The following is a 13,329-nucleotide window of genomic DNA, read 5'->3' on the forward strand; positions in this document are numbered from 1 at the left end:
ATTTCACCACAAACACACAAAAATGTCCGCCCTTCCTGAGAGGAAGTAGTGCAGCTGGCTATCAGCCTCCCCATCACCATGCTAACCATGGCTACACCAACAAGCTCTCTAACTATCGCACACCGTTAATATAAGTTTATCATGTTTTTGTTCATTCTATTTCGGCAGGTATTTATGCATAAAATCAAAATCACTTAATCAATATATTAGCTAAATGTCTAGATACCAGACTACTCTGCAAATACTAGTTTAAATATCGCTTCTCCATTTCAAGTGAGTTTGAATTTCCAGGTTGTCTGTAGAAATAAAGCAAGATGAACGAAGCCAAAAGTCTGAATTTACAACTTAAGACAGTTTCTCACCAGTTGGTGACTGGTGAGAAACTGTCCCTCTTTCCCTGTGAGAAAGCAGATTTGTTGCAATACCCCAGATTCAGAAAGTTGAAGTGGATTCCATTTAATTCTGCAAGCCTGACCACATTAGGCCTTACTTACAGAGGTTCTAATTCTTCACCATCTCATATCATGACATTGCCCACCCCCACCTCTGGGTGTACTTAAAAAACATATCACATTAGACTGGTGTTTTATTATCGGGAGAGTCTATGACAATATGGAACAAGCTAATAAAGCCACTTTAACACAATGGAACGGTATTTGAATTTGCTATTCACCCGACGAGCGGGTCAAGCTCGTCAAATCAAGCTGCAGCTGGTTCAGACTTTGATCTCTAGAGGTCAGTTTCACTAAACCTGCTGCCCAGCCTGTCACTACCAATGAACAGACTCTGCTCTTTATAACAGCTAACATAAGTTACTATTTACTACCACAGCCATCTGCTCTGGGCTGTGTGTGTGTGTGTGTGTGTGTGTGTGTGTGTTAGTGAGCAGGGTCTATTGAGGGAGAATAATCCCATTAAATGACCACGGTTCCCTTTCGGCAGAGTGAACGACTGAAACATAAAAGACAGCTGCGCTCCCACCTCTGTGACCCCACACACACATGAACACGTGTGCACATGTGTGAATTATAAAAAAAAGCAGCAGAAATGTAATTTTGCTCTCGCTCTACCAGGACCGTTTTCATCTGCCGTAAACCGATAATACGACCAAAAGTGCTAGAAGCATCAATTAATAGCTCATTCTGATGGCTGATTATAAAAGGAGGTTAATCTGCAGTCAAAGCTTTAGATCTTTTTAACAGTTTCTATACAGAGTGAATGATGTATTTTGTGCAGCTTTTTGGGATCCAAATATAAATATCTTATAGGTTTTAGGATGCAACTATGAGCACCAGCAGACTACTTGTTATATAGAATAAATTGTAGCCCCATTACAGAGCGCAGTTCCAATGACAGAAACAATCCAACTTGTGTATAGCTGCAAATTTAATGTAGAACTGCACAATATGTGAACCATTACAGTATCACTGGGAACAATATTTAAAATCCTTTATTGTGAGTGCCATGTATGTATGTCCTCACAGGCACAGACGCAGCAGTCAGAGTTCTGTGGCTGATAAACGTTTTAAATGGTGTAAGATTTATAATTAACCCCTAATCAGTGGCGGAAGGTGGCTGATCATCCTGAGCCTGGTTCTGCTGGAGGCTTCCCACTGTTGGAAAGGAGCAGCTCCTTTCCACTGTCACCACATGCTTGCGCAGGAAGAGGGATCATCATCGTCGATGACTAGATGCAATTGCATTAGATAACTTTCCACCAACTGGCATTACAAACCGAATTTGAATACCTTGTTTTATAGCTAGGAACTGGGATCTTTGACAGAATCTGTGTGATTGGATTATATTGGATTGACTGGACTAGATTATATATTTCCTGATCTGTTTATCTCATAACGTTCCCTCAGATTAAGTTTATTGTGAATCGGTGCCAAATAAATAAACTGAAATTAAATGAATTATTATAAAAATATACAAAAAAAGCAGTAAACAATTTTGTAGCTTTGCTGCCATGAACTGTAATATCTGGAGCAGAGGCAACCTTACACCATTAGGTAGAAACCGCATTAAACCACGACCTTACCATTGTTTTATATAGCTTTTTACGCATCTGCGCTTCCTCTGAATTTATTTATGAAAACCCAACAGACATTTAAAACAGTTAACGGTGAGTGACTTCACGTATCTTCATGACTTCAATGGGAGAAAATGGAGGCCATGTTTGACGAGAAGACAAAGAAGGTAAAGTAAGTAGGCAGGTGATGGGAGGGGCGTCAGCCCTGCTCGACAGACACAAGAGGGAGAGAACGGGGGAGAAGCTGCTCAATGACACCTCCCCCTTCCTCCTCATTGTTGGGATGAAAGAGTGGGTTTAACCGTGACCTAAAGGTCATACACGTTCAACATGGGCACATACATGAGCATGCAAACAGTCTCGTTCTCCCTCTGCAGAGCATCTGTCTGCCCGCCTGCTGACATCAGGACCTTTTCGGGTCACTGAGGCTCTAGTGCTGTGAAACACACAAAGATCTCCCCGTAAACACGTGCCGTACATTTACACTGTTCATCATTAAAAACAAACATATTCACACAAACAACCATACAGATAAACACAATAAAGGACTTTCTATATTCTATGTTCGTTCAATAGTTAAATCAGTTCACCCTCCTGAGTAATATACCATTTTGTTACATATTTCAGAGAAAGCTTTATAATTGATCAAGGACTCTTTGATTACTGAATGAATTACTTTATTATTAACTGAGCATGACTACAGTCATACTTCACAGTCAAATGCTTCATTTATCAGTCATCAAAAGAAAAGGAACACAACCATTTTTATCCTCTTTATAAATGTCCATGCATGTAATGCTTGGAAAGAGCTTCAGTTAAATCTTAGTAGTGATTTGTTTAGGTTTATCTATGTTTTTTTTTTGGTTTTTTTTACAGGGCCGGCCAAGGTTTAACAATGCATCAAACAGCACATGTTAAAATCTTGCCAAGGAAAACCTTTCTTTAGCTGTGGACGCAGCTTCATGCTATGAAAGTGCCTTAGAAACGGAGCTGCTCTAATCGAACAGATGGAGAACGGTGACACCAGCTGCTGAGAGTCAAGACTGCAGTAATTAAGGTCCGTTTCCACTGGTTCTACCAGGTCAAAACCAGATTAGCCAGGTAGAAATGTACAGCTCGGGTAGGGAGGTAGCCATTTTGGTTCTACCCTGAGCCGTCAGAGTGGAGCTCTGTGCAGGAAGGATGCTAAACACTTCTGTTTGAATTTTCTCATCATTATCTTTCTGCTATCCCAGTTCAAACTCAGTTAATATTTATTGGTGTCTTTATGGTACTATTTTAGATTACGCATTAACTATTGAAACTATTGAACTGTTAACTATTGAAATCCCAGTTTTTACCTCAAGCATCCTTAAATAAACCACCTTCCCATGATTAAATGGCTGTTAGTGGATAATATAATACAGAATTAACTAATAATTACAATAAACGAGTTTTAGAAGCAGAAGTTTTTCGCAGGTTGGCAGTTAAGGCATACATTTCTTTAAATAGGGCTCATAGCTATTATGGCTGCACGGAGGTGCAGTTGGTGCCGCTGTTGCCTTGCAGCAAGACGGTCCTGGGTTCGACTCCCGGCCTGTGGTCTTTCTGCATGGAGTTTGCATGTTCCCCCTGTGCATTATGGGATTTGGAGTTTTGTCTCAAATCAAGGTTAAACGCCAACGGTCCATTTCTCAAAAACAAAAATAAATAGTAGTTTACGATTTAGTGCAAATAACCTGGGTCTATTTAAGGCATTTTAAATGTTAGAATTGAAATTGTTAAATTTAAAATTTTTATGATTTTTAAAACCTTGCAGAAACCCAGATAATATGTTATTGTTGCACATTTCCTCTAAGTGTGTGGGGATTTCCTTCCTGTTTTGGGTCACTTTGAAAAAATTTACATTTACGATGTAAGACACCAAGTTGCGATGCTCCGTTAATCTAGGCCAAAAATGCAGTAAGTTTCCGTCTGTGAAATAAATAAAAATATGTTGAAATTTTCCTCAGAGTTTGGAGTGAAGAGTAATATTATTCATTCAAAAATGTATTACAGTTAAAGCTTTTCAAATAATATCATTGTTTTCAGTAATCTTTTAGCCTGTTGGCCTAAATTCACTGTTTTGTCTCTTTTGATGCAGACCAGGGGTTGGTCTTGTGTCCTCGGCTCATTGAAGAAGCAGGAATGAATGAGTTTGAATGTTGCGTTTGCGAACAATACCAGGTGCTCCTGTTGTACGAGTAAAAGCAAACAGATGAACAAGCTATAAATGATTTTAGGAGCTGTGCTAGACCTCTTAGTTTTATTCAGTAGCCTCTCTTGGAGGCAGAAAGCATAACTCACAAACATCCCGGTTCTGTCTGGTGATAGAAACGCACCCAACAAACAGCCCAGGAGAGATTAAGAGTTTATGGTAAATAACTTCCAGGGAATAAAAGAATAAAGCAAACACACGTTTAGTTGCAATGCAACAAACCGAGCTTTTGACCATGAAGACAGGGTATGTTTCTTTCACAAACATCAGTAAAGCAAAATGAGAACGCCTAATCTGCTTAATATATGGAGTCCACCTCTCCTTATATGGACAAACCATCTCACCTTGACAGAGTCCAACAGATCTTTAGGGAAAAATCGCCTCAGACCAACATCTTTCCTGAAGAGAGAAACAGAGATATAGATCAGAATGCTGTCATTACACAAGGAATTTTAATTGGCTTGCATTTCTCTCTTTATCTGATCTCAGCTGTCCATGTTCCCTCTCCTGAGACACTTAGAACAACATTTGCAAGCGAGATACAGTAAGACCGGTAGCAGAATAGAAACAGAAAGGTTTGACAATGTGCTGACTACAGGGCTCCATCTATCTTTGCATGAAAATGGATATAAAGTAATACAATTGCAGACACAGAGAGTGATGCATAGCAGAGTGGAGAAAGGGAAACCTTAGTGACAAAGAGAGATGTGCAGCGCTATAACAGGAAGTTAACTAATGACTCATACTCCTCAGAGGAAAATATGAGTACTCCAGAAGGAGGAAAGACAGGAGCGATGAGGGAGAAAGGAAAAGGCAAGAGAGGTTACATCATCTTTTCTCCAACAAAGGTCACATCCCCAATCAATATTGTACAACAGCATCATTATAGTACTCTGCTACATGTATGTGGAAAATGGATGGTCTAGACAAGATATTCTACTTCACCACAAAAGACCTGTTTTTCATCTTAGAGCTGTTTGGATGCACGTCTGTTAAAGGATTGTTTCTGTTAAAATTAAAGCTGTATCAGCAGCAGCCTTGAGATGTCCAGCATTATAAAATGATGACTGATCATGCTTGTGTCTTGTTAGAATTAAAAATCCCAGCAAAATTCCCTGTTAATGGGTCAGGCCCTTCCGTGTCTCGGTGACATTGAACAAATGAAACGAATATGATTCTGACAGGGAACAGAAACACCCGTCGATTACATTTACTGCTTAGCCTCTCAACTAGATCCTCAACTGATCACTAATGTAGAGATGCACCAAGAAGTTTATGTTTGATTGGCTCTGATCCGTGGTTTGCTCGTTAACAACTAAAAGTCTGATTTTGTTCCAGCGCTTTCAGGTCACACCAATTACAACTTTCTTCAGGGCGGAGGGATTTTTCTGTGGGAAGAAGGCTGAGCATTATTGAGGTGTTTAAGAATAAAGAAAGATCATTCATTCATAGTTCCTTCAGACCATTACACAGGATTTTCTAACCAATGTATTATTCAAATATAAATATAAATAATACAGGTGCACCTATCTCACTTTTCTAACCTATTTATTTAAGAACAGTATTAAAAAAATTTTTTTCCTAGACTAGAGGGTCTAGAAGGTGGATATTCAGAAATTATTTATGATAGGAGCAGAAGTGACATCATGCCCAAGAGCAGACGCTGTAAAAACGGGGCTTAGCGATACTGTTTCCCTTACAATTGACTCTTAGCCCTTTTGTGCTTTCTCTGACTTCCACTGTGAGTCTCCTTCACTCAATAACTTCCACATCACATAGTGTTGCTGTTGTTACCAAAACCTGTCAGTGCTTTGGAACGATGCTTTCCCTGGCTGCAAAAAGAGGGCCAGTCACCGATCAGGGCCAGTCAAGTAAATAAATCGTCAGGTTCCAATCATCAGCTGATTTCTCAGTGCATCTTTAACAACAACAACAACAAAAAAAAGGCTACACTCAAAGTATGAAACAATAGTGTCAACAACATTACAGACAACTTTGTAAACTTGGTATGGTGGATGATGTATTGCAGGTCCTGCATCAGATCTTTGCTGGACTTTTTTCCTGTTACCTAAAGAGATAACTTTTAGATACTGTTCATCTGCTGGAAAACGTGTGTTTTTATGATTCACTCTTGATCTTTTGTCCTCCATTTGCCAAATTCTTTCATTGTTTTTTATTAACCACAGACTGCATAAGCTGCCATGGTCGGAGGGAAGGATGGGACAGAAATTCTGTCGAAAAGCAGCCAACGTCCAAAGAAAAACTTTAGAAGACCTTCAGAAACCCAAAAGAACCACAGATCAAGACCTCTTTAGAAGATTGTAAGGAAGTCTGAACCCTAGCAACATATAAAGAAATAAGTGTGGTTTAAATACATTATTATTAATACAACCTTAGTTACCAGCACACTAAAGATCAGTAAAGAACACTTTTTCAGCTAATTATTGTTCATGTATGAAGATTCGACCAACTGAAGCTGGCAGTGTCATAAAACCCCTAATATAGAAAGAAGATTTCTGTCTTCAACTATTAAACAAGGACCAAGCAGTCCCTGTTGGCCAAAGCTCCAGCTCCATCAGAGCCCTAACAGCACTTTCCCTCTTCTGTCTTGCTTGTTTAAAATATGTATGACACTACATCTTTTCCCAATCAACAGAGAGGCAGACAGCAAGGGACCTAGAGGCAAAACAAAAGAGGAGCAGCTTGGGAGAAATAAATGGTAGAAATGCAGGATGTGAGAGAAGGAGAGAGAGAAAACAAAGTGACAATGTCATTTGGTGAGGAAACGGTGGACATTCTTCTCTGTTAATTGGAAAGCTCGTTAGGCAGAGGTTCAAAGGGAAACTTTTAGTGTAAGAGGGCATCTCATTAGAATCGGAACATGTAGGAGCCAGGCCTGATTTAGACCTCGCTTTGTTAAATCTTCATGCACAGCCACCATCCAAAGAGGCGAAGTGGGACATCACAAGAACCAAACATGACAGCACAAAAACCGCTGATAGAATTGAACGTTTTCTCATCTCTGCAGCTGAAGAGTTTTTTCTTCTTTTTTCTATCAGTGACCTGCAGTTCAAACAACTGCTGCTAAAAAGGTTCAAGGAAAGGCTCATATTCCCAGGTACAAACATGCCCCAGTAGTTGGCGTGAAAGCGAACACTTACTCCAGTAGTTCATAGTTGGACTTCTTGTCCAGAGCATTTCCTCTCATCTCTTTGAAGAACCTCCTGGAAGCGAAACAAGGTGGACAGCAGAATAAAACATAATCAGATACTGGATGTCAACACTCCAACACTGAAGCTGATGATAAAAATTGATTTATTTTTGACTGAAACAATGTAAACTGTATTCAGACTGCTTAGAGAACAAACAAGAAGCTTCACTGAACTCCTATCTGAAAAAGAAACGTCTGTTGCTCTGAATAATGAATCACAACACCGACTAATGAGTTATTAGTGCAGGTCAGAGGCAGACCGACTGACCCAGAAAGGACTCCAGTAAACCAATTTAAGTCTTTGTAAAGAATACTGCTACTTTTAAGTCATCGGGAATCGCTCTTTAATGCATTTTCTACCTGATTTCCAGACAGCCCAACTTGAGAGCTACATCTTGTTCCAGCTGATCTCCAAACTGTGTCATATAGTCATTTTTCACCTGAAAGAAGCACAAATATCTAGCATTTTATGTATTACAGTCAAAGTGTTCTTCAAACAAATCTTACTAACCCAGATAATACAAAATCAAACAAACATTCTCCCAGCACTGCCATATGCCTCAGCGTGTGAATATGTTATTCTAACATATGAATATACTTTGATCCCATTTCATTGTATTTATGGCTGTAAGCTTAGGGCGGTTGTCCTGCTAGAAGATCAACACTTCTGCAGCCTCAAACAAGTTTTCTTTCAGCTTTGCCCTGATTTAAGCTCCATCCATCTTCCCATAAACTCTGACCAGCTTCCCTGGTCCGGCAGAAGAAAAGAATCCTCACAGCATGATGCTGCCGCCACCATGTTTCCAAGTAAGGATGGTGTGATCTTGGTCATCTTAAGCGTTAGTTTTCCAATGCATAGAACATTTTGTATCTGGCCAAAGCACAATCTTGCATGTTTGCTTTGTCCTCTTCATGGTTCATGGCAACATCTAAACCGGACTACTTATAGCTTTCTTCTTGCCACTTTTCTATAAAACCCAGATTAGTATAGTGCACAACTAAAAGCCAATACGTACTCTGCAAGAACAGAGAAATGTGTTCTTTCGCTCGAGGCAGAAAGAACAAGAACATAGTTTTTTTTCTGGCCCAGACATCTCATACTTCAGAGGAACCCAAGTGCCAACCTCTGGGAACTCCTCTTTCCGATACTATGCAAGAAAAAAGCTCTGGCCAGATGACGTGTCAAGAACAAACTGCAAGAACTCCTGCAAGAACAGAATGATGTGACTTTGCTCTTGTGGAGTATTTAAAGGCTTTAACAGTTGTCTCGTCAACAGGTTCACCCACCTGAGCTGTGGATCTCAGTAGCTCCTCCAGAGTTACAACAAGACTTCTGGTTGTTTTTCCAATTAATATCATGACTCTATCAACTGTCTTCTGGAGTCAAATGGTTGCACTGGATTTTATTTCGAGGGTTTTACAGTAATTAGGGGCCAAGCACACACACACACACACACACACACACACACACACACACACACACACACACACAACACACACACACACACACACACACACACACACACACAAACGGCATTTTCAGATTTTTTATTTGTAAAAAGTTTTAAATCTATGTATAATCTACCCTCAGCATCACAATTATTGCACTAGTTTGTGTTGGTTTAACGCATCAAATCCTGATTAAATACACCCAACTTTGCGGCTGTAACATGGTTTAAATGTGCAACGCACTGCATGCGTCCTGTGGTTGAGTACCTGATGGTAGAAGTAGTTAAGTGTAGGTTTGTCTTCTGTAAACTGCTGGACAAAGCCTTTTGGGAGGTAGCGGATCCTCAGCTCATACCTACAAGAGAAAAGAAAAAAGACAGAACTAAAAAAAATATAAAGCCTCAGGAACACTTGAAACAGTACAAACGTGCTGGAATAATTTACATAAACTGTGGGCCTCTTATCAATTCTGCCAATGTATGACCCAAACACCAATAATGTGCAAACAGCTAGATGTCTGTTAATCAGGAATCGGTTTTAAGAAAAGCTAACACTTATTTTATAAAGACGGGAAGGTGCAGATGAGCAAAAAAAAGCAGAAGAATAACCAAAAAGGATTAGAGGCAAACTGCATTAAAAAACATTACCACTGTGGGCAAAAACACAAACGAGACACAGGATTGTAAACTAGCATCATGACAGAGACGCAAACAAAGAGAATGTTGTTGACTTAGTCAGACAAAGCAGACATCTGGTTCTCCGTCTGTCTTTATGTTCACGGTAAAAAAAGGTCTCCTCCACACAACAGCATTAGCACCAAGACAGCTGCAATAAAGCCAATATATCCTACAGCCTTAACATCCAGACTACTCTTTTCAAACAGTGTCACACACAAGGTTAAAAAACAGACAGGTCACACTAATTTTTCTAAAATCAAATAAATCAGCCACTTTAGAGAGCAATATGACAGACCGCTGATGCTAAATTAGTAGGGTGCCTATAAAGGTCATGCCAAGTCAAAGCAGAAAACTGGTTAGAAAGGGTAATCCCAGTTTTCCTACAAGACTTACTTTTAGGAATACCACGCAAGTGTAAAGCTTTAATCCCCCTGGATTAACTGAAGCAATACAAAACATCTGACTAAACAATAGACAAGTGAACCAACCTGACACTTTGTTTGTATCACTTCAAAACTGTACAATCTTTATTGATGAATGTGTTTCGTGCTTGTTTAACCGACAACATGCAGAGAAAAGCATTGTTTTAGATTTGGTTGCTAATGGCCGTTAGCGCTGCAAAAAGCTGCAAGTCTCCCTAGTTTTCTAACTCACAACTGGAAGGCTGCAGAGTCACATCAACCTAATTCAGCCTAATAGTGAGTGTCTGGCTGCATGCATATGACTGTTAAGGATGATAAAATAAAAAGCCCTGGCAAAAGGTAAAATATGTAATTTAAATATAAATAAATGTGAAAACCACCAAATTTATTAAGCATATTTGTCCTTTCAAAAATTAAAGACTAGAAAAAAATCCTGGAAAATCAACTATTTTTCCATAGATTTCTTTTTTCCATGCATATCCAGACCTGGAAAATGATTAGTATTCTGCTATACCGCTAAACTTTTTTTTGTAAACCTTTGTCCGTCTTGCTGGACACGGACACATCATTTACAGCCCAGTCAACCAGCACTGTGCTGCCCAAACAGAAGAGATGAGGATAAATTTGATCAGACTTCCTGCCTGTCCTGTCCTACCTCCACTCCTCGTTGGGCCGTGCCTGCTCGTATTTCTCTCTGATGTGGGACACACCCATATCCGGGTGGAGCCAGTGCACCTGGTCTCTGGACTGGCTGTTACTGAGCCGGAGGCCAAAACATGAAGTCCAACGCACCTTGTTGATGTCCAGAATCTTCTGGATGATCCCCTGCATTTAAGAAGGGATGGTAAAAAAGGTAGTTATAAGGAAGGTAGGTCTACCAGGCCAGGCTATTTTGGGGCTATGTTTTGTTTAACCCTTTTTCTTCAGTCTACCTGGACTGGATATGAACCAATTAACCGTATACAAATCTGTACCGAATGGGTTAAAAATGGCCGTTCCAACAGTGATCATGTTTACATCTGACATTTTGTTTCATTTTGTGTGTGTTTGACTCCCAGCGATTTAACATGATGCTCCCACCCAAACAACTTGGCAGACATCATACATCCATAGTAATGCTCACAGAACCATGTGTGTGTTGCCATGTGAAACGCTGGGGGCTCTGACCTAGATACCAAAGAATATAGGGATTAAAGGAGAACAGAGGAGCACATATTTCCAGTGATACATCCTGTATGACCACTAACAATTCGAACTGCATTAGCTAAACTTCTGTGCAATGTTTGAAATTAAAAGCATGCTTCAACACAGCTTTAACAGACAGAAAATGGGCCATTGGGTAAGATGCAAGCATGTGTTGAGTTTTTATTATAAGAGCTGAGAGCTTGGACCTTGAGCTGGAAAAAACCTTGGAAAATGTTCAACTTTAACACAACTCCTGAGTATAAACTGTTACTGTTATGTTACAAATTGACCTTTTAAAAGACTAATACAGGTGTGCCTCAAGGCTAAGCTCTTGGCTCACTTTTGTTTTAGTTTGTATACAACTGATTTGCCATACTGGAGTCCAGGTGCAGGTTTCCAGCTGTATGCTGATGACAGTTTTATATGTAGCTGCTTTCAACACAATTGTGTTAATATTTTGAGTCTGTTGCATCATGATTTAAACAGGCATGCCTTTAGCTGAATGTAAAAAAAAAAATGATTTTAGTTTTACTCAAGGGCCCAACCTTTGATTGGTAACCGTTTAAATCTAAACAAGAACAAGCAATTTATCAAACAAGTTTTAGAAGTAAAATATCTAGCAAAGCAGAGCTGTAAAAGCGACTTGCATACTTCTACACTAACATTCAACAGTTTCATGCTGCAAATATTTTCATGTATTTGTTTTTGTAAATGGCTGTAATTTACTAGTCAAACCCAGCACCAGCAACAAAAAAGACACTGTGAATTATATGTAATAGGGCGAATACATTTCTTGGAAAGGTTGGCTATTAGATCACACCACCGTCATTTTCCTAACATCTTCCTTATATGTTGAATTTCAAAACTTTCATGCGACTTCCAAACCTCAAACTTGTTTTTAAAGCCTCTAATGGTAAGGTAATTGAGCTGCTTAGTAGACTTTTGGTTCCTGTTGGAGCTACTGGGATGTTTAGGGTGTCTTTACCTAAAACATCTTCTGAACAAGCAGCCTCCTCTATAGGAGAAGTTAACACATGGAATTCCTTACCTGAAACTCTGAACACTTTTATTTCAGAGTAAAACTAAAGCACTTTCTACAGAAAAGCCAACTATTTAGTCGTGAATGATCACCACCATTCTTCATTTATTTCACAGTATTGTATATTGTTATTTATGACCTTGTTTTCTATTGATGGAACCTAATGAGTATTATGGTTTTAGCTTTTTTTTTGCATTTGTGTTTTCGAAAATGCATAATGTTATTTATGTTTTTATCAAAGCAAAGTCCATCCACTAGCAGGTGTTGCAAATTATTTCAGGCCATAAATGATGAGAACAATATTTGTTAATACTTAACACTTGTCTAAACAAATACTCAAATAGAGTAACTTAAAGATGTTTGTGAGGCCCTTAGGAAAGCTAAAAACCTCTATTGTCGATGTAGAGTTTGCTCTGTTTAGTTTCTTAACAATTGAGCCTCAGTCTGGACCTCAACATGCTCCTACAGCACCTTTTATGAACTGTGACAATGACCATAAAGACTTGGAAACTCTTAATTTTTTTAAATTACAACCCAATTTGGTGCTTTGTTGAGGGTGAAAAAAAAAAAAGAGCACAATCGAACATATCGGTCCAAACACATTTTTCCCATGCACACAGTCAATACATCCAAGCCTTAATGAAAAATTGAATCTCACTGTGCTTCTTACCCTGACATCAGTTGCATCTCCATATCTGATATTGGAAGACCAAAAGCTGTGTTCAGTGTTGGTCTCAAAGTAATGCAAGACCTTCAGAACCCTGTCCACGGAGCCAGCCATGGTGCGGTCCGATCCCCCCGCGCTCAGCCGAGACTTGGCGCCTGCTAGGAAGGCATTGTTCAGGTTGGGGTCCATATAGGCTGTTGCCATGGTTTTCCCTGCTGAGACTGCCGCTGCTAGGTGTCTGTCATATTCTGCAGAGTTCAAAGACAAAAAGCTGAGGTATATTACAGGAAAAGGAAAAGTTAAGAGACAAAACTAGCTTCAAATTTTGTAGGTTTTATATATATTTTTATACATATTTTTCTAAAGTTCAACTCATAAAAATTAAATGGTTTATATAAGAAATAATAACTT

The 13,329-nt window shown here is 39.3% G+C and overlaps 1 protein-coding gene across 19 annotated transcripts in view; it reads right to left on the reverse strand.

Moving 5' to 3' along the window:
• Positions 1 to 13,329, reverse strand: part of ptk2aa (protein tyrosine kinase 2aa) — a 77,970-nt gene that overhangs the window by 34,590 nt on the left and 30,051 nt on the right. For 18 of the 19 annotated variants that reach the window (XM_047383018.1, XM_047383011.1, XM_047383007.1 and 15 more), the window contains 6 exons: positions 12,922 to 13,166; positions 10,683 to 10,852; positions 9,196 to 9,283; positions 7,840 to 7,919; positions 7,430 to 7,492; positions 4,613 to 4,667 (listed from right to left, as the gene is read on the reverse strand). In XM_047383018.1, the coding sequence (XP_047238974.1) occupies positions 4,613 to 4,667; positions 7,430 to 7,492; positions 7,840 to 7,919; positions 9,196 to 9,283; positions 10,683 to 10,852; positions 12,922 to 13,122 (657 nt within the window). In that variant the 5' untranslated portion in view covers positions 13,123 to 13,166. Of the gene's footprint in view, positions 1 to 4,612; positions 4,668 to 7,429; positions 7,493 to 7,839; positions 7,920 to 9,195; positions 9,284 to 10,678; positions 10,853 to 12,921; positions 13,167 to 13,329 lie in introns of those variants that run through there. The other variant, XM_047383020.1, reaches the window with a different exon arrangement.

The sequence above is a fragment of the Girardinichthys multiradiatus genome, chromosome 13 (genome assembly GCF_021462225.1).
Source record: "Girardinichthys multiradiatus isolate DD_20200921_A chromosome 13, DD_fGirMul_XY1, whole genome shotgun sequence".
Lineage (NCBI taxonomy): Eukaryota > Metazoa > Chordata > Actinopteri > Cyprinodontiformes > Goodeidae > Girardinichthys > Girardinichthys multiradiatus.